We start from the raw sequence: 20349 nt of genomic DNA on the forward strand, positions 1-20349 counted from the left end.
ACTTTTTACATAAGTTCTTAGGCTTAGGCTTAGTATGGCACACTAACTAGAGGGAATTCGTTGCTCGTCTATAAATTGCAAACATATTTACGTAGCTAGCTCTCCGTCTAATTGCACTATTTCTTGGCATGCATTGTTTCTTGAAGTCGACTCTAGTGTCGGACCAAACTAACTCTGCAGCGCCAGCACAGCATTTTGCTATGACTGAAGGTGGAATTACTAGTAGTAGTGTCTGTGCGGAAAGAGAAGAGTCGTGGAATGTATGGGGCCCAATACATTCCACGACTCTTCTCTTTTCGAACAGACTATATGTATAATGAGTAGTAAACTAAAGTCAAGATCGTCTGTCCATCTTGTGGGTGGACGTCCTACGCTGCGCTTGCTAGTCCGTGGTCTCCACTCGAGCACTTTTCGAACCCAACCGGTATTTGTGGAGGTCCATGGGGGAGGCCTATGTTCAGCAGTGGACGTCTTATGGCTGAGATGATGATGATGATGATGAAACTAAAGTCGGACTATGTTAAGTTTTCATGCCAAGTGCTGCTTGTACGTCAAGTATGGAGCTTATTGGGGTAAGATATGCATTTTTACTGCCAAATTTTGTGTAAATTAGCGTTGTCAGAGTCTAGTAAACCAAGAACGAGACTATTATATTTTATAATTATTATAAATGTGCAATCGTGTTTTATTCCTTACGCAAGGTTTTAGTCTTTACCAATAAAATTAAATGTTCTCATTATCTGATTGAAGCTCTAACCGCATAAAATAATGTAGATATACGAGTCTTCCTTTTAAATGACGGTTTTGTGTTAACGCCAAGAATGCTATTAAGTTGGCAGTTAGGCTCTCGACTATGCAACGCGACAAGCTATAAGCGCCTAATGAAAAACAAAGCAGGGGTTTGCCACCCCTGACCCCACGCATCAGCAACTAATAACCTTTTACAGCTAAATCAAGGAAATTTAGGCTTTATTACTAGGAAGCAGGAACGACACAAGGTGTTTTTTCGATTTGTGAGTTGTGCATTCTTAGCGTAAATTTTGTTTTATGATGCTTCGATTCAGTATAGATACTATACCTTGCAGGAGTCGTCGAACAGTGTCCATTATCTTCAAAACAAATAATGTGAAACTAGTTTATCCGTTTGCAATATACCACTTTAAACTCTCGCGTTTTGTACACATATTTAATTACACAAGACTGGTCTTTCCGTGACCACAGCTGGTGCAACTCAGCTGAAACGTCGGAATTAAAGGTAAAAACAATAAAATTATATCGCGGTAGACCCGTTTGTGTAATTAAATATAGTTTATCCGTTATAAAAACGCTAGATTCTTTGGAGTTCGTTATTGTAAACTTTAGGTTTAAATAGTCGAACCATAAACTTATTATTACCTATGCACTTAATTATATACATAGCATACTTGTACGATGGGTAATGTACTTTTCTCAAACATGCAATGAAATGTCGTCACTCCGGGCGTTATATCAGGCTTCGAAGTATCACGCTTAGGGCGGAGCAACTCCAGAGATCTGTAAAGGAATTTCATACAAAATTTAAGGCCTAGGCCGGGAAGTAATTTTTTTTTTAATTTCCATTTCACAGATATGTGTGACACACCATCGTGGCATTCAGCCATTAAAGTGATAACACACTATCGCACCGCTTTAAAAAAAACCACAAAAAAGAAAAAAAATGATAACAAAAAAAACTTTATAATGCTGTATCTCCTAAACCGTACGTCGTAGCGCAAAAATAATCAAATTTTCGTTCCCCTTTAGGAAACCCCTTAATAACATTTAAAAAAACACAAGAAAAGAAAAAAAAAAGATTTTTTTTTTATAGGACTGTATCTCCTAAACCATGCGTCGTAGCGCAAAAATAATAAAATGTTCGTTCCTCTGTAAGAAACCCCTAATTAATATTAAAAAAAAACTAAAATAAAATAAAAATACTTTAATATAATGCTCTTAAACCGTGCGTCGTAGCGCAAAAATAATAAAATTTTCGTTCCCCTTATGAACCCCACACATTATTTCATTGCATGTTTAAGAAAAGCACTATACATACCTCGGCGTGAAAAGGGGTTGTCGGCCTCATAACTATCCGGCCTCACTACGTTCGGCCGTCTATATGCATTCGGCCGGCAACCCCTTACTTCCCAGCCTCTATAGTAATGTACTATACCTACTTTCATCCCATCTTCACGGTAAAGGCACGTAACTTCTAATGATTTTATACCAACCAACTTTCGTAAAACTTGTCAGAGACGCTAATTTCAGATTTAGCCAATTATCTAATGGGCAAGTTATGGGTGTGTGCTATAAATCTAACAAGTTACCGGGGCAGCCTCAATTAAAAAGACAAACGTGTAAGACGGGCGACGGCGGAGGGGACCGTCGCTGGTTAGCGGGTAACCAGGGAATGACGTTACCTTCATTTCTCGACACTAAATTTATAATTTTTTATTTTCATAAGAAACATATTGTCTCCGCATTTTCATCCTGATATCGAAAAAAGTGTGTTATTTTGTAGTGTTTGTGGTTCATAAAAAAAAAGTGGCATTAAAAGTGTACTATTAGTCGCACCAATAAAAGTCTGCAGCGGATTTGATAGCCCACGCAGTGTAAGTGTTATGTATACGTCATAATTTCATAGAAGTTTGACGTTTAAAATGACACTTGCACTGCGTGGGCTATCAAAATCGCTGCAGACTTTTTACGGTCTAACTCTATTATTTTTTTTTATTTAATGTACCTAATCTAAACGTATTTACTTTTTTTATTTCACCATGAGAAGGGTAAAATGTGAATAATATTGATTTACCCTACAACGGCTACAACATAGATTAAAAACTTGCATAAGTGCAGGAAGTGATCAGTATGCACCATGTAAGCACAATTATTTAGATATCGATAGAAGAAGGATCTCTTGTTACTTACAGATAAAAACAGCATTAGAGTTATAGGTACGTCATAATTTCATAGAAGTTCGACGTTTAGAATAACACTTGCACTGCGTGTGCTACCAAAATCGTTGCAGACTTATCTTGGTCTAACTCTACTACTTGCCAGGTGTATTGCTCTGATAATTTTATTGCTGTTAAATCGAATACACTATATAGTACGACTATATAGTAAAATCGAATACACTATAAATGTCGTTCATCGTTCAATATAAATGTCCTAAATTCAAACCAGATTCAAACCATTAACTACTTAGAGGATATAACCAACGGAGACGCCATGTCTAAAATTTTCGGTACAAAATAGTCTGCCGCTTTTTGCGGGGAGGGGCACATCAAATGTATAGGTACGTCATGTCAGATAAACGTCAGTCCATACATATGGTTGACATGTGTTTGACCATTGGCCGCCTATTTTCGACGGAGGGGAACGCCTGTTAATGGCGGCTCCATTGTTAATTACTCCGAGATTAACTATAACCAAAGACATATATAACTATCTATTCTTTTTGCTATAACTTACTTATAGTTCACTTCGAGTTTGTAAAGTTTTCGAACGAAAGTCACGTCAAAGCCAATAGTAACCCGGTTTCAAGGGGGGTTGATATCGCGGTGCGAAGGCGTTTACTGAAAATAATAATTTAATAATATATCTATCTGATTAAATCTAATTATAGGAGACCTTTAGTTCAGTCATGTAAAATTTCGAAGATTCAAAGACTTGATTTGATGTAAAAATAAGTGTTCCGTGAACAAAGTATTGTACGGAACACTAAAAACGTGCCTTATCTTATCAGTAATCACAATCACTCCTACATTGGTCATACGATTAAAGTAGTGGGCATCCGAGCCTTAGAGCATTTAGTACCTGGAGATGTCATCGCTGTCATTTTCTTTACGAAACAGTCTGCCGATTTTTGCGGGGGAGGGGACGTCAAATGTATTGCTATTTCTACATGATTTGTACGTAACGTCAAATAGCCATGTCAGTCCATATAAAAGTTTGCACAATAGGGAATATTACGCGAAACTGTGCATAGGAGGCGCCACTACCACTATCCGTCACAAACTGGGGGTCTACCGCGAAACAAGAAAATCGAAATTCCGTTATCTAACCTCTCTATCACTCTTGCATATTCGAGCGATAAAGAGGCAGAAACTAAATGTCGATTTTCGCGTTTCCCGGTAGTTGTTAACAAACCGCCTTGATGCATCAATGTCATATTTTATTGTCTGTGAAAACTTGTCAAAAATTAGTTTAAGGCACATTATGTATAAGTTACTCTATGGTTTACTAGAGGAGCTAGTGCTGCACTCTGGCGGCAGAACATTGCAGTAATACCCCCTAGTGTGCAAGTTTTTCGGCAGAGGGGTAATTCTTTAAAGGCGACTCCAGTTATTAAATGCTTTAAGATCCGAGCCGAGACGGATATATGTTTACGTATTTTTGTAGGATTTATTAATAATAATAAAATGTGAGCTGTTTAAAATAGAGTGTAGTGGGTTGCAGTGCTTATGCAATATATTTTGTGAACTCTTTTGATATTTGATTAGAAACAAGAGTTGGTTTCAACCTTTGAGTGGAAGGTGAAATGGCAGTCACTTACTAGTGCCTGTGCTAATTCATAGGATTAGGTTGCCGAGCCGACACCGGGCTCCCTTTAGTGAGCCGCGGCAAGAAGCCGGAACAAAGGGATTTAAGTATCACCTTTAGTGTCGTATAATCAATGTATAATACTATTTAATTATATGACAGTGTTGTCAGCATAACAATAACCCTAAAATAGCACTGGAACGCCTACAACTCTTCTTTGCTCTTCTCTTTCCGGACCAAACTCTACTTACGATTTTCTTTGTCTATGAATCGTTTGATTTTTATGGTTTATTTTCACAAGTTTCAGCCAAAGAGTATAATAATATATGTATAGTAAGTTTCAGCATGGCCACGACTTTGACATTTATATTCAACTACATTTTATAGAAAAACATGTTATAGTATAAAAATATTATAAAATAACTAAAACCCTACACTAACCACATGTTATATCAAAATTATTGCTAAAATTTCTTCAAAGTGGCCAAAAGATTCGGAATATATCAAATATGGGTCGTAAAAACAGTGAAAGATGGACAAAGGATGTATTTAAAAAACTTAGAAAGCAAAGGTGGTGAGTACCATCCATCACACATATTATTTATATGCAAGAAATGTATTACGTCATACCTTCTTCACCTATAGACAAATTTAATGTAAGTACACTAGGTACACGAAAGCAGAATCTAATTTAATACATACATGCCCTTGCATTTCTTCTTCATTAAACTCTTGATAAGTACTTAAAAAATATTATGAACATTTTGGAATTTAGTTTAAATATTACCTACATACTGCAGACGACGTACAGTCAGCAGCAATAGTTGCTAAGCGGGCGAGGTGTTCAAAATGATCTTGACGCGACTTTATTGTTAAGAGAATAAGGGCGCGTCAAGGTAATTTTGAACACCTCGCCCGCTTAGCAACTTCTGCTGCTGACTGTACCTTGTGCTACGTTAAGACGTAGGTGACTGCCAAATTAATTAAACGTGTTTAATACAGCCATAAACATTATGCGGGAGAATGAGGACAGTATAGAGCTGATGGTAGATGGAAATCGTAAGGAGCAGCTGGGGAAGCTGTTGCAGTCGAGGGATATTACCTACGTGGTGTCCTCGGACCGAACAACCCCGCCATACTACCCACCGGCACCGAAACTCAATTCTCGAAACCATAGTCCCAAGACAAGACCGATATCACCTTACAGCAGAATTTCATATAATTCAAGCAATTTTAAGAGTAATGTATTCTGCTTTTCAATTTTGTAGTCTTTATTTGGGTAATTGGCCAGTAACTGGCCACCCTAAACTAAAAATGAATTTCATTCACCTATAAACAGAATTCATTTTGGTATAAGGTAGCTAGTTATTGAAGGCTGGCCAGTTATTGAAACCTTATACTAAAATGAATTCTGTTTATAGGTGAATAGAATTCATTTTTAGTTTAGGGTGGCCAATTTACTAACAGTGGCCAGTTACTGGCGAAGTACCCTAGCCCTGAAATTTTAATTAAGATGGAATAATTAGTACATATATTTAGTACAATATATACGATCAGACAAATTGCTAAAATAAACTTCAAATAAGTAATATAAACTATAAACTAGTGGCTCTGTGAGCTGTAGATCTTGCGTTAAGGTTAGAAAGTGTAAATGTCAAAAATACTTAGTTATCAGTTATCACAATGGTCTTAACCTTTTGGTCGCCAATGACCGATATATCCGCACCGTAGGTCCAACGCCAAAGACCGATTAATCCGACACAGACCACAGAGCAACACAGACCTACGTGCATAGGGGCTGTCCATAAATTACGTCATCGATTTTTGGCGATTTTTGACCCCCCCCCCCTATAATCATCCAAAAATCATGCTTCAAATGACCCCATTTCCTCCTACTTCATGCTACCGTCATCCGATGTCCAGACCCCCCCCCCCCCCCCTAATTTGAAATGACGTAATTTATGAATAGCCCCAATGCATAAAGTTCAATTTCAGTTTTCCAGTCCGAGTGACAGCTTTTGTGTTTGACACGGCATCGAAAAGGTTAAGCGCCATAGATGCTATTGGTGCTGTATAGACAATACATATCTATTAAATCATAGAATCTGGTCACAAAATTTCACCAGAGTCATTTAAAAACTGCGACGCGTAGAGAACATCCGGATATACGAAAGCAAAATGCCCGAGTTAAAACAGAGACCTTTGCTAACGGATCAATTAAAAGCCTTATAAATAAAACATGTACTCCAAGTCGCTGCCGATGGGCAGTGTGCCCAGATGGCTGGCTGCGTTGTCAAGTTGAATAAAAATGCTTATGTAGCAAAATCTAGCATGCTCTATGATCACCTCTAGTAACTATAAGGAGCGGCGCTATACAAGAGTATAGGCGACGCTTTTTACTTGTACATACTCTACAAAAATAGAGATTGAATTAGAAAATCAGATCAACATGACATGACCTTTATGTCAAGATATACCCTATACCTGAATCCGAATTTATGTGGTGGCACACAATTGCATAAGCCCTTAACACATTCACTGCTCCCCGACGCACATGTGCGTCCACCGTCATACAAGTTTGTTCCTAGGCCACGCCCCCTGGCAGTGAATGCGTTAAATACAGCGTGGTAACTAGACAAGACTCAATATTTATTACAATTTAATAGATTTACAGTATTTTTATTTGTCTTATTTCAGAACGTGTTCTGGATTGGAAAGATTTTTACCCGCTGCATTTTATCAACGATTTCATGCTAGATTTGGAAAAGCATTATCCGTCAACATGCTCTGTTATAACATTAGGTAAAACTGTGGAAGGTAGAGACATAAAGGTTGGTACCATTTTAAACTTAAAAGCAATAATTAACAATGCATTATCATATACGACACGACGTTTACTTCTTCTTTTATTTGGCCAATGTAAGTTGTACACAGTTGTGACGCAAATACTTAATAAGAGTAAAAATAAAGACAGGGTTTTTGCTTTTAGTATAATTATTACATAAAATTAGCGGTATTTCTACTTTGAAATAATTCAAGTTAAATATTATACGACGACTTGGACGCATTTAATCCGGTTTTGCGGGAACGTACAAACGATAGCCACTCAACCCTGTCGTTTGTACGAAAGGAAAGGAGGGGAGGCCTTTGCCCAGCAGTGGGACATTAAACCAGGCTAACAAATAAAATATATTATACAAGTTTAATGTTACCTTACAACATCTGTCTTTCTGTAAGTTTTTGAAATAACATTGGGACAAAATTATAAGTGTATTTGATTATTTACGATCTCTAAACCGTTCTTAGGTTCTCAAAGTATCAAACAGCGACGCCGGCAACTCTGGCGTCTGGTTAGACGGGGCGATACATGCCCGGGAGTGGATCAGCGCGTCTGTCGTCACGTTCATCGCCAACCACGTCGCGAGACATTTCACAAAGTGCTCCAAACACATCACCAACAAGGACTGGTATGGTTTTAGTTCAGTAATTTCAAATTTGTCAACCGTCATTTCAGTAATTTCAAACCTGGTTATACTTTATAAAAAATGCCCATTGACAAACGTTCTTTTTAAAATATGTTCATGCCATCCTGTTTTTCTTGATACCTATGTATTTTCTAAACAAACAAAAGATTGCCGAGATGCAAAAAAAAATCTTTTATGATTCTGAACATAAGTACTAAACCTGCTTAAAAAAAAAATCCGGTACCTACCTACTTTAGAAATATCATTACCTTAGATATTTTGTATCCCAATAGCCGGGTCCACACAGAGCGAGCATACGCGCGAGGCAATTTCCTCGCGCACAAAACGGCCAGACTAGACGTGCCTCGGCCGAGGCGGCGCTCTGTGGACCCGGCTAATGTCGTATTGAATGTCATAAACATATTGATAAAATGCTTATTTTTTTATTTGAAGGTATTTCGCTCCTGTCCTGAATCCGGATGGCTACGAATACTCTCATTCTACTGACCGCATGTGGCGTAAAAATCGAAGTCGCTTAGGAAATAAGATCGTTGGAGTCGATCTCAATAGAAATTTCGGGTAAGCATGCTAAAAATATACCTAAGTAGTACAGGCCATAAACTAACTACTAGAAATAAACATTAGCTTGCAGTGCCCTTCACTCGGCTCCATAAAATTAAAAAAATTCATTCATGGGTGATTGTGTAACATTTTATAATAAATATCCAAAGCATTTTACTGAATTATCAATTAATAAATTTAAGAATTATGTAAAGCGTAAACTTATTTCTCACACAAGACTACATGAATGATAAAACTACGTAGAATTAATCGTGATTTAAAATGATTACTTAGGTATATTTGATTAATGATGTGGAAACTTTATAATCATATTTTTCAACAGAAATACGTGGACGTTCACATCTCAAGCTTGTGAACCAAGTCATCAAAATTATCCAGGCACTCATCCATTTTCTGAACCGGAATGTGCTGCCGTTAAGGTTGTCGTTGAAATAAGTATTTTTACAGTACATATGGTCCTATTTTCCCGCACTAGTGCGTAAAATAGCACTTTTCGTGCGTATGTCAAAAGTTTAAAGGGCCATATGTACTGTAAAATGTTGTACGATACAAGTGCGAATAGGTAAGTCGCAACTCCCTTCGGTCGTTTTAATTTATCGCCACTCGTTTCGAATTTCCTCTTTTCCGCACTTGTATCGTAAATAACTATTGTGTGCTTATGTGTCCTTTAACCCTCATCTCAGTCGCCACGCACATCATCTTGTATTTTTTCTTGTACAGAATTTTTGGCAATGAGGCTTGAATTGAGAGGTTTTTGAGTCTTGCTCGTTAAAGGGTTAATTCTTATCTTGTTTATACTACTTTTAGGACCTGATATTATATTCTGGTACACGTTTCAAGATATTCATCACATTCCACGCTTACAGTGAGCTCATTTCTTTCCCCTGGTGCTTTACAAACGTACCATGCCCAGACTACGTGACCTTGCTTGAAGGGGCCACCGTCATCGCAAAGGTATGTCACAATATCTTTTTTTAATATTTTTAGTGTTAATTCATTGTCAATGAATTTCATGACTGTTAACCCTCAAATGCATGATTTTTTCTTTTTGCCCGAAATTAATAAGTATCACATAATTGTTTGCTGATCTAGGAAAGATAGTAAAAAATATATAACATCGATTTTCACTGCAGAATCTGTGTTAGTAGAAGTTGCATTACGCCAAATCATATTCATGTAATATATAGTTATTAGTAGGAGATATACGAAAAATCTTACTGCCATCAGAAAGGAACACTATTAGTGATATTCCTGTGATAAAGTTTTTAAATACAAAATACAATTACAAACCCCGAAAAATCGGCCCAAAGTCACATACTAAAGTCATCAACTTCCGGGTTTTTCCAAGTTTTCCGACATTTCGTCTAAAAACAAATGTATTTGTTTTAAATTAAAATACTGCGTAAATTTAAGTAAAAAATCGGAATATGGATTAGTTTAACTATTGAAATAATATACAGGAACAAAATATAACTTGTTTATGTTATGTAGGCTGCATCCTACAAAATAAAATTTTTTTTTTTTTAATTTATTTAAAAGTACTAATAATTATTTTATTCCTTTCTAGGCTATATACGATAGCACCGGCCACATGTACAAAGTGGGAAACTTCAGAGATCTCATGTACCATGCTGAAGGTACAAGCATCGACTGGAGTTATGGAGTAGCAAACATACCTTTTTCATATCTCATTGAATTGAGGGGTAAAGAACACAAATTTTCGCTACCCAAGGATCAAATTCTCCACTGTTGTAAAGAATCATTGAGTGGTGTTTTAGCTTTAGTCGAGTTTGTTGACAAAAAGAAGTATTGAAACATTTTGCTGTCTTACATAAACCTCCGTGAATAGTATTTTACGTCCAGTGTATCATTGTATTTAAGAAATATACGTCTATGGTTTTAAACTGGAAATCTAACTTATCAATTGAAACATAAGGCTTATTTAAATTTCTTTTACTTTATAACACGTCACTTAAAATTATAAAACAGTAAAAACAAATTGATAAACTTTATAATCTACCGGTTGAAAATCTTGTCTAAATTTTAATTTTCTGCTAGATTGGTCCACTAGAACTTTTATAAATTTGTCACTTTAGCTGTGAAAATGGAAAACCTGCCAAAGGAGAAGGTAACTATATCACTTGGTGCTTTTCCTTTTTGTCGTAGGCTTATACAGTGGATATATGGGATTATCGACGTATTCCATTAGACTTTTGACTGCACTCCAACTCTCCATGCACGTTTCAAATATTTGGTCTTTCGGCAGTTTGAACCTGTACTTCCTGCTTCTGAGTTCTATCATGTAGGAGTAAGGGATATTCGCGTTGGCGTAGCTCCAGTCTATGGACGTCCCACAAGCATAGTACGTCAAGTCCTTTGTGCAACCGACTTTGTATATCATCCCACTGTAGTCGTAGATCGCCTGAAAGGTAAAAAGTTAACAATGCTTATAGGTATATGGAAAATAGTCTTTTTTAACCCTTTACCAGGCTAACATTTCAAAAATGACAATCGAATCTTACTCGTCGAAAATAGAACACATGTTTGGAGTGCCATATGTGGGAAATAGCCTTAGCCTGGTAAAGGGTTAAATGCTATTCTAAGTCAGCATGTTAACAGCCGTGGAATGTAAAAGTTTAGAGGAGATTACACATTTCCATTACAATGGTGCAGTATTTTTTTTTACTTCCAATAAGTGACGCATATTTCAAGACGTATGAAAATGTACCTACTTTCGCCATCCGCATCCCCGCTTCCATTTGATTTAAGTAGTCTGGACTAGGATCCTTTTTGAAACCCCATGGGAATATTATCATCTCGAAATAGCTATGAAATGACAGGAATACTTTAAATTGGTTTGGTGATCCTAGGATGTAATCCTGTAGAAAATTACAATATTTAGGTTACGCTATTACGATTATGTGTAAAGGATTTTCGGAGAGTTTTGATAAATACTCTGACAGCGGCAGTTTCGGGTTCTGAGAACGGCTCTGGTCCTCTGTAGAATACACTTTCTGGTGATTCAGATGATCCTTCTTCTCCATTATGACCCCAACCGTAACTGCAGAAAATGGTATTTAATATAAGTATCTACAAAATTAAGTAAAAACAGGCATTTTTCTTTCCATCATATTTACAGTCAAAGTCAATTAGATAGTGATAGCCAAAGTATCCAAATATAAGATTTATTTAGACATACATAACTATTTTGGCTTTCACTATTTGATGCAGACGATACAAAGTTCAAACATTTCATAAGAAAAGCATGGTAAAATCAGCTAGGTATCGAATAAACTATCTCTGCATTACCAGTTTAATCATTCTCCTTAAATCAATGGCAATTTGCATACTATCTTGAGGTAGGTATAATGTGTCTTTATACCGCTGATCATGAAAGTAAACTTTACAGTACATCTGGTGCTACATTACGATATCTGACTCCCTTCGGTCGTGTTTTAATTTATCGTCACTCGTTGCGAATTTCCCATTTTTCACACTTGTATCGTAAATAACTATTATTAAACTAAAATTGATTAAAGCATACCTAAAATTCCTGTTTAGATCAACTCCTACACAATTTCCATCATAACACGCTCTGTTTTTTCTCCACATGCGATCTTTTGTGTGTGAGTATTCATAGCCGTCTGGATTTAATACCGGGACAATGTGCCTGAAACGAATCATGAGGAATAGCAATATACATAAATAGTTTGATATAATTATATATTGGAAAGGTAAAGTAGTAACGCGGATTTAAAAAAGTAGTTTTTGGTCGAAGACTAACGAGTATATAGGTATAGGGTAATTAGACAGTAACTGGCCGGTTTTAGCAACTGGCCGCCCTAAACTAAAAATGAATTCTATTCACCTATAAACAGAATTCATTTTAGTATAAGGTTTCAATATCCCTATGTATATTAGGCAGTAAGCATCCCGAATAAAATAAAATAAATAAATAATAACTGGCCAGCTTTCAATAACTGCATGGCCACCTTATACTAACCAATCTGCACGAACATCAGGGTCAAAAAATTCTGCATTACCTATATGGGTACCTCCTACGAGTCCTACGCGTCAATGAATATAATTTACTATAAAAAGTATTCGTGTGACTATCCCACAGCTGTAGAATGAAGCGTTAGCGTCATTCTAAATCTTTGGGACTATTACGAGAAAGGAAAGTATTAGAAAAAGGCGGCAAGAAATATGTGGATGCAGAAAGTAGACAACTTTACATTACATTATTTGATTTGATATTTACTCTTCTTCATATTCAAGTGGTGCTTATTAGGGTTCCGTACCCCAAAAGGAAAAACGGAACCCTTATAGGATCACTCGTGCGTCTGTCTGTCTGTCCGACCATTTCCCCCCTTTATCTCCGAAACTACTGGGTCTTAAATTTTGAAAAAAATACACAAATTAGTTCTTTACCTGTAGATGACAGGAAAACCTATTAGAAATGTGCAGTCAAGCGTGAGTAGGACTTAATTACTTAGTTTTTGATCCGACCCTTACGGGTTTTTCAAAGATATTTCATTCACGTTCCACATAAAAAAATACATTGTTAAAAATTGGGTAATGTACCCTTGGAACGCGAGTCCGACTCACACTTGATAGGTTTTTTAGTTACTCACCAGTCCTTATTAGTTAAAGATGTGGAGAGATCATAGAACGACTTAACTATGTGTTCTGCCATGAAGGTGGCGACAGCAGCGGTTATCCATTCGCGGGGGTGTATCGAGCCGTCCAGCCACACAGCCGAGTTGTTTGCGTCACTGTTCGATATCTTCAACATCTAACAAGACAGATAAACAAGGAATTTATACAGAGAATTTATAAGTGTGTAAATAGCCGGGTCCACACAGAGCGAGCATACGCGCGAGGCAATTTCCTCGCGCACAAAACGGCCAGTGACGTGAATCGCGTGCGTCGCCTCGGCCGAGGCACGTCTACATTAGCCGTTTTGTGCGCGAGGAAATTGCCTCGCGAATATGCTCGCTCTGTGTGGACCCGGCTATTTCAATACGGGCGAATATTTAAACGGAGGTAGCAAAGGATCTAAGAAGTATATTGAGATAGATTTTACTTAGAAATACAATGAAAATTTTAACCATACAAAATAATTCGGTCCTCAATATAATACAATGCACAAGTTACAGGATACGAGGTATTTAAAATAACTGTCAACGCTTGTCATCTTATGTCTCTTAAATGTTTGCAGTTCATTGCTGCTTGATAAATTAAAAAAAAAATTACCGGGTCATAATCAGTCATAATTAAATGTAACTTAAAAAAACTTCTTAGTTAAGTAATGATTATAGATGGATAAATTCTATATCTGGTTTAATTTATGGCACGTATTGGATTTAAGGTAGACGTACACAGGGCCGCATCGCACGCATTGCACGCTTGTGTGTTGTGTGCTTGTGTTTCTATTAGAATGTCACACAAGTGCGTCCACTGATCCTACATTTCTATACCTACAAAGAATACTAAAATCCGTTGCGTGCAATGCGTCTGATGCGTGCGATGCGCCCCTGTGGACGTCAACCTTAAATCCAATACGTGCAATAAATTAAACCAGATATAAAATTTATCCGACTAATCATTAACTAAGAAGTTTTTTTAAGTTACATTTAATTATAAATATGATTAGCTAGAAAGATTTCGTTCATGTCCCACATAATTAGTGTTAGTGAAGTAATTTAGTAGGTAATTTTAATAGGTACCTTAATATCTCTTCCTTCAGTTGATTTTCCAATAACATACACCGTGCATATTGCTGGGTATTCTCTTTCCAAGTCATCAATGAATGCATAAATGACGCTCAATTTGTGATACCTTTTCCAATCCATATATTTAACTAGAAATTATTATCAATTCATACGTAAGTCAGAATGAAAGCGCTTCCTACATTCAATCTTTTGCAAACTCAACTGACATTTTAGCGCATTACAAGTTTTAAAAATAAATTCTGAATACATGTGGTAACTGTACCTAAGCAAAACTGTCAAATGCCCAAACAATAATTATAATAATGCACGATTGGAAGTAATCAAGTAATCAGGTTCAAGTTGCTACTTGCCTTTTTTCCGTTTGACTTTAGGGCGAGGTGTTAGTTGTTTCGTGATCTTTGGACTAGCAAGCGGTGAGCTGTTAGCTGCAACATTGTAAGTAATGTAAAATAAATCAGAACTATAATAGTACATTACGATTCAGGTGCGAAACGTAGGAAATTTGTAACGAGTGGCGATAAATTGAAACACGACCGAAGGGAGTGTTTTAAACCGACACGAGTTGCGAATTACCTTTTCGCACGTTTATTGTACAACGTTTTACAGTACATATGGCCTTTAAAATTTTTGACATAGGCGCGTATTGTCCTTTATCCTGCCCTAGGGTGGTAAAGTAGCACCATATGTACAGTTGTAAAAATATTTGTAGGAAAATTTGAACGAACGAAAATTTATTTTTACTTATTTCTACGTTTTAGCTGAGTTACACCAGCTTATTATATGTATATGTTGATTTTGAAACGCCAGAAAAGGTGAAAACAATGAAATTATATCGCTTTAGACCTTGTTATTAGGAGAACATTAGTTGTAATAGGTCTATCTAAGTATAACAACGACCACATAATCCAAATCGTTGAAATACATGTTTTTCAAATGTTGTAGATCTCTACAAAAAAGTATTTTCTTTAATAAAGGAGAGCACTCGCGGGATCGTTTTCCTCTCTGTATATTAAAATTATTGAAAATACTTTGACACAATTTGTTGAATATTATCATTATCAACCACAGCTATACCCCTACGTTTGATTTTTTTCGAATTTTTAATTATTATAAGAGTTAGGAGCGTTTAAAAATTTGTATGAAATCTGTTTTTCGCACCAAATTTTTACCATAATCAAAAAATCTAAAAAAGTCAAACGTAGCGGTATAGCTATGGTTGATATGATATACATCGAATTATGTAAAAATATTTTCCATAATGTCAATATCCAGAGAGGAAAATGGGGACTACGTTTGTATATACAAACGGCCGTCCCCTTTGAAAGTTTTTGATGACTTCTACGCTACTGAGCTCATTAACTCACATTGTCGCATTGTCTTCTTATGTGTCTGTGTGCTATTTTCAGCAGATATGCTTATGGGTGTCGAGATGATGGAAAACACTTCCTCACTATATCCTGTGCTTGGCTTTTTTCGTATTAGGCAATTATGTCGCACACTTGAATTTCCTCTTAAATTCATTGTAGCACTAATTTGAACTGAAAATTTGGTATCTTACGTTAAAGGAAAATTAGAATTAGTTATCCTGTGTAACATGAATGGTCAAGGATTTTTATTCCTTTTAATCCTTAGGTGTATACCTATAACGAGATAAAGAAATGGAATAAGTTTAAATACATTGTTTGTTTGTTGAGGTAATTAGAGTGCTTATTATTTGATAGTATGTACCATCAAACACGTAGAAAATTTTGATTGATTGTTGCTTTTACTAGATCACATTTTAAAAACGCCTGCGATCTAGCGTAATATTTAATTCCTTAACTAAAATTTTGCATGGAATCTAGTTGTTGTCATTTCTAAATGAAGGCTTTGACATAAAATAACAATGACATATGACACAAAATTTGACATTGACTCACGTGCCATAGTTTAGTGCATGTTTCATATTATATCTATGAAAATTACCTACTAGAGTCAGACCGTGAAAAGTTTGCAGCGATTTTGATAGTGTAAGTGTTATTTAAACGTCAAATTTCTATGAAATTATGACGTATAAATAACACTTACACTGCGTGGGCTATCAAATCCGCTGCAGACTTATCTTGGTGCGACTCTATCATAGAGCAACTTTTTATACTGCCTCCCTATCTATTCTGACGTTAATGTATATTGCTGCCCATGCCTATTTTATTTAGGGAAAAGTAAATTGTAACGCACGCATACGCCTAAAAAAAAGCTAGTGTCGATAATGCAGTACAATTCTACATTTGTACCGAGATTAGAAAGCCGCGGCGCGACCGCGTTCCGCCGACCCGTCGCGGGCGTCGCGGCTCGCGACGTCACCACACAATTCTGGACTACTATCTCGATTGTGAACAAGTTTATGTTAGTGTTACTAGAAAGCGAGTAAAAAGAAACTCAAGATCATGCAGAAAAAAAGCTGAATAGTATTTAAGTATGTACATAATTATATTATTAAGTTCACATGAAAGGTACATCAACCAGAGAAGTTTACAACCAATCGTTTTATCATTGGTTGTTTTTGCCAACATACCTAAATAACATACAACATAGCTTACGACACAGCTTGAAGTAGGTTTCGTATTTATTTTAACGAATTGTCTCCTAAACGAACGTGTAAAATAAATTTGTCGTCTGCTAAACGCCAAATTTCCCACAATACCTATTTCATTTGTTTAAATCGCGGAAGAGTATCATTTCCTAGATGGTGCGACGACAAGCGAAGCCAGGAGGAGTGTGTTAGGTGAACTGTGAAAATCATAAGTATAATTCTTTCCTCTGGATAAAATCAAAATATTCGGAATTTCAGAATTATTTCTCCATCTTACGTGTTAAAGTCGTTGTACTCAAGCATTTTAACAAACCAAACTTAGTATCAGAGAGCATCAGAATAACACGCCCAACTAGCACGCTCGACTTTTCGCCATGTTATATAGACGGACACTAATTGCAGACAAATGAGATTGATACGGACGCGGACGGACGCCATGTCCGTTTGTCCGCTTTTTACACTTCTAATCCTCTTAATTTGACAAGGGAAAAGTGGTGAAGAAATGGAAGTGAAATGTTTCGCTTTGGCGCGGCTTTCTGGTCATTTGCGGAGATGAAAGGCGGAATGCTTCTGGATGTGTAAGTGTGTATGCTTTTGTAATTCATTGCCTTTTTTATATGATAATGGGATATTAATTGATGTTGATATTGTACTGACCTCGTTATGCGATGTCAACTTAGGTACAAGTTACACATTAGTATTACACATACGAGTATTTATACACGTGGTCCAGTTATTACAAATAATTCAGAAGCTTCATAAATCGATAGTATACTCGTAATTACCCTACAAATAATTGTAAATCGATAGTAAAATCTCAATATTGATCTTAACTTAGGATTCTTAGGAAACATAGAAATAAATTGCTTAGTAAGGTTTACAAACACTTTTTAGTAAGATTTTTTCGTCTTGAAGGCGGAGGGAGTTTGGTTTGATTCACTAATTCTCTTTCTTAGATATAAAAAAAATTAGATTTACTATCATTTACTAACATTTACTGTCATTTTACTCTACCTATGGAAATCATAAATACTTATAGTGATTTAAGATATTTCTTTCCAGCAATAAAAACGGTGTTGGGTAATTCTTCCTTCGATTAAAGTTCATTAGCTCACACTAGACCTAGACACATCGCAGTTCACGCCACCTCAAGGCAGGGTAGTGGCTCCGATTATCGTCACGGCACGATAATTAACGCGATTACGAAGATAGTGCGAGCCCGCCCTAATTGAAATGTAGGGTGTCTCGGCTCCTGGGCCCCTATTCTAATAGCTATCGGACGGAGTACCTGTGGGTCGAAGACGAAACCCAACCAGTCTATGTAAGCTCTTCGATTACGCATAGCTGTTACTTATCTTGAGGTCTTGTTATTTTCTTTATCTGGAAGTCTGACTTGTCTATGTTTGCAATTTAGTTGGCCTGTTTATGGTACCGCCTACGTCGTTAATAACTTGTACTAAAATCGATTACGAATTTATTCAGTTTTTGGCTAGTTTTCTGTTCTAAGTAGAATCACGTAATATATGCAGGTACTACTACACTGTATACCTACCTTTCTGGGTTTTGGTCTCCTGTACTATATCTTTCTCCAGTTGTCACGATCCAAGGAAGAACTATACTGTATAAAGTTTAAAAACACATTTACCTAACATTTAAAATCCTACCTCATTTTCCTTGAATGCGCTGGTATCAAACTACACACTAGGGTATGCTTCCTGTACTCGTTTTCTATACAAAATCAGTCAAGGACCTGCAAATTCCTTGTTCTCGCCATAGAAATTCTTAGCATACCCCGTAAGTACATAGGTATCAGTTTTTTTTTTCAGGATTTAAACAGTTATCAGTTATTTGCGCCGCATCCGGAAACCACATCAATTTGATAACCGCCCTGGTTAAGGAAGCAATACATCCACGAATAAATTCAAAGGTTTGTGTTACATTCTCAATACGTTGGCATTAGCTTAGCATAGGGACTGTCGGCCAAGTCTAATGAATTGTCTAAATTAGATGTTGGTGGACTAAACTGAGACTTCTGACCTAGAATGGCTTCTGATCAGCTCAGAGTGACGGATTCCGACTCGGTTAATTGGTCCGATCCCGCAACGTGGTCGCGTGTGCCACCAATACAGGCTCCGATACAAATGAAACGGATAGTGTGGACGAGCGTTTCGGCCGCTAAATGAAGATATTTTGCTATCTTACAAACATACACTATACGCAAACCAAACTAAAGACAAAGCGAGTGTGTCCCCTCCGGTTTTCGGTTTGGTCGCCTTTTTTATAGGAACGTTCTGACTTACCGGCGGTAGTAAGCGTCTGGAAATTGCCTGTTTTACACTGTTAAACGTTTATTTTCGATTACAAATAACATAGAGGTTAAAACGCCCGACTGCACTGAACAGACACAAATGAACACAAACACAAATTGTATCCGTAATTGTTCAAAGAGGTGACTTTGTCATTAGCTTGCGGTTAGGTCCAATGCGTAGATTCATTGGGAACATAGACACATGACGAACTTACTTTTAGGAGAACAGCGATCTGTTTCAGGTACGATCTCTTTGCAAGCAAATATGATAACATGCAATTTTATAATATGTTGTTTTATCTGACAGGTTTTACCATCAGTTAAAAAATATCGTGGGTAGGATGGAACTAATATCTTTTAAACTGTAGAAAAAAGGTATCGAAGGTATAGGCTTATCTGCATGTAATATTATTATATTTCTGCTGGTGCTGAGTACAACGAAACGCCTCTACTTCACACTCTGATACATAAGTATTTTGTGCATTGATTTTTGTATAAGTATCAAATTCCCTCTATTATCTTTAGATATTGAGGCACTAAATTTTTACAAAGGTTTTACCTACCTCACAAGTGGCGATTTGAATTAGTTATATACAGGGTGTAATCGTTAAGTGTAGCCAGGCGATAATTCCGTAAATATAACAGATATCAGAAAACTTCAAATTGATATCGAAAGAGCGTTACCCAATGAGTAAAATTACATTAATAACTTTTTTTAAATAATAGCAGAAATATCCCAAATATTAACTTCAAACCCTCCCATACATTTAGTCCGACGACTCACCCCTCATAGAACGTCGGTGTCGTAAGAGATAAAACTGCTTGAGATTCATTATTTGCGATAATAAACTGTAATAAAATAATAAAACTACCGTTTATACAACATTTATTTTTTAAGGAAGTACATTTTTTGTTTAAAGTAGTTGCTCGAAGTGACGCCCTTCTTGTGCGATACATTGACGGGCCCTCTTTAATGTTTCTAAATGAACTTTTCTTAAAATTTGCGGTATAATTAAGGGTGAATCAACTTTTAAGTGTTCAACGTCACACGTACAGAGTCCTTGATCGATAATACAAATTAATACAAAGTATGAGTTTTTTTAGTATTCCGCTATGTTCCTATTAATA

At 36.5% G+C, this 20349-nt stretch overlaps 2 protein-coding genes across 2 annotated transcripts; one reads left to right on the forward strand and one right to left on the reverse strand.

Annotated features, from left to right (window-relative positions):
• The first annotated feature begins 4910 nt into the window (after positions 1-4910).
• On the forward strand, positions 4911-10517 carry LOC134797669 (carboxypeptidase B-like). The gene is made up of 8 exons (XM_063770012.1): positions 4911-5134; positions 5563-5799; positions 7258-7391; positions 7867-8027; positions 8478-8603; positions 8929-9025; positions 9414-9560; positions 10174-10517. Exons 1-8 carry the CDS (start codon positions 5104-5106, stop codon positions 10417-10419), a joined length of 1179 nt encoding a protein of 392 aa, XP_063626082.1. The 5' UTR covers positions 4911-5103; the 3' UTR covers positions 10420-10517.
• A 90-nt stretch (positions 10518-10607) lies between these two features.
• On the reverse strand, positions 10608-16001 carry LOC134797668 (carboxypeptidase B-like). The gene is made up of 9 exons (XM_063770011.1): positions 15982-16001; positions 15706-15879; positions 14692-14766; positions 14336-14469; positions 13241-13401; positions 12151-12276; positions 11562-11667; positions 11339-11485; positions 10608-11028 (listed from the first exon to the last, which is right to left on the reverse strand). Exons 2-9 carry the CDS (start codon positions 15860-15862, stop codon positions 10744-10746), a joined length of 1191 nt encoding a protein of 396 aa, XP_063626081.1. The 5' UTR covers positions 15863-15879; positions 15982-16001; the 3' UTR covers positions 10608-10743.
• Between the last annotated feature and the right edge of the window lie 4348 nt (positions 16002-20349).

This window comes from Cydia splendana, chromosome 15 (genome assembly GCF_910591565.1).
Source record: "Cydia splendana chromosome 15, ilCydSple1.2, whole genome shotgun sequence".
In the NCBI taxonomy this organism is placed as follows: Eukaryota; Metazoa; Arthropoda; class Insecta; order Lepidoptera; family Tortricidae; genus Cydia; species Cydia splendana.

What these genes read in the sequence shown, in the direction of transcription:
- LOC134797668 (XM_063770011.1), bottom strand. Translation starts at nt 15,862, where the DNA reads ATGAATTTAAGAGGAAATTCAAGTGTGCGACATAATTGCCTAATACGA. An exon ending in CTGAAGGAAGAGATATTAAG is followed by an intron (nt 13,402 to 14,335) that starts GTACCTATTAAA and finishes CTGTCTTGTTAG; the next exon opens with ATGTTGAAGATATCGAACAG. An exon ending in CCGAAACTGCCGCTGTCAGA is followed by an intron (nt 11,486 to 11,561) that starts GTATTTATCAAA and finishes AATTTTCTACAG; the next exon opens with GATTACATCCTAGGATCACC.
- LOC134797669 (XM_063770012.1), top strand. Translation starts at nt 5,104, where the DNA reads ATGTATTTAAAAAACTTAGAAAGCAAAGGTG. An exon ending in TAATTCAAGCAATTTTAAGA is followed by an intron (nt 5,800 to 7,257) that starts GTAATGTATTCT and finishes GTCTTATTTCAG; the next exon opens with AACGTGTTCTGGATTGGAAA. An exon ending in TGGAAGGTAGAGACATAAAG is followed by an intron (nt 7,392 to 7,866) that starts GTTGGTACCATT and finishes AACCGTTCTTAG; the next exon opens with GTTCTCAAAGTATCAAACAG.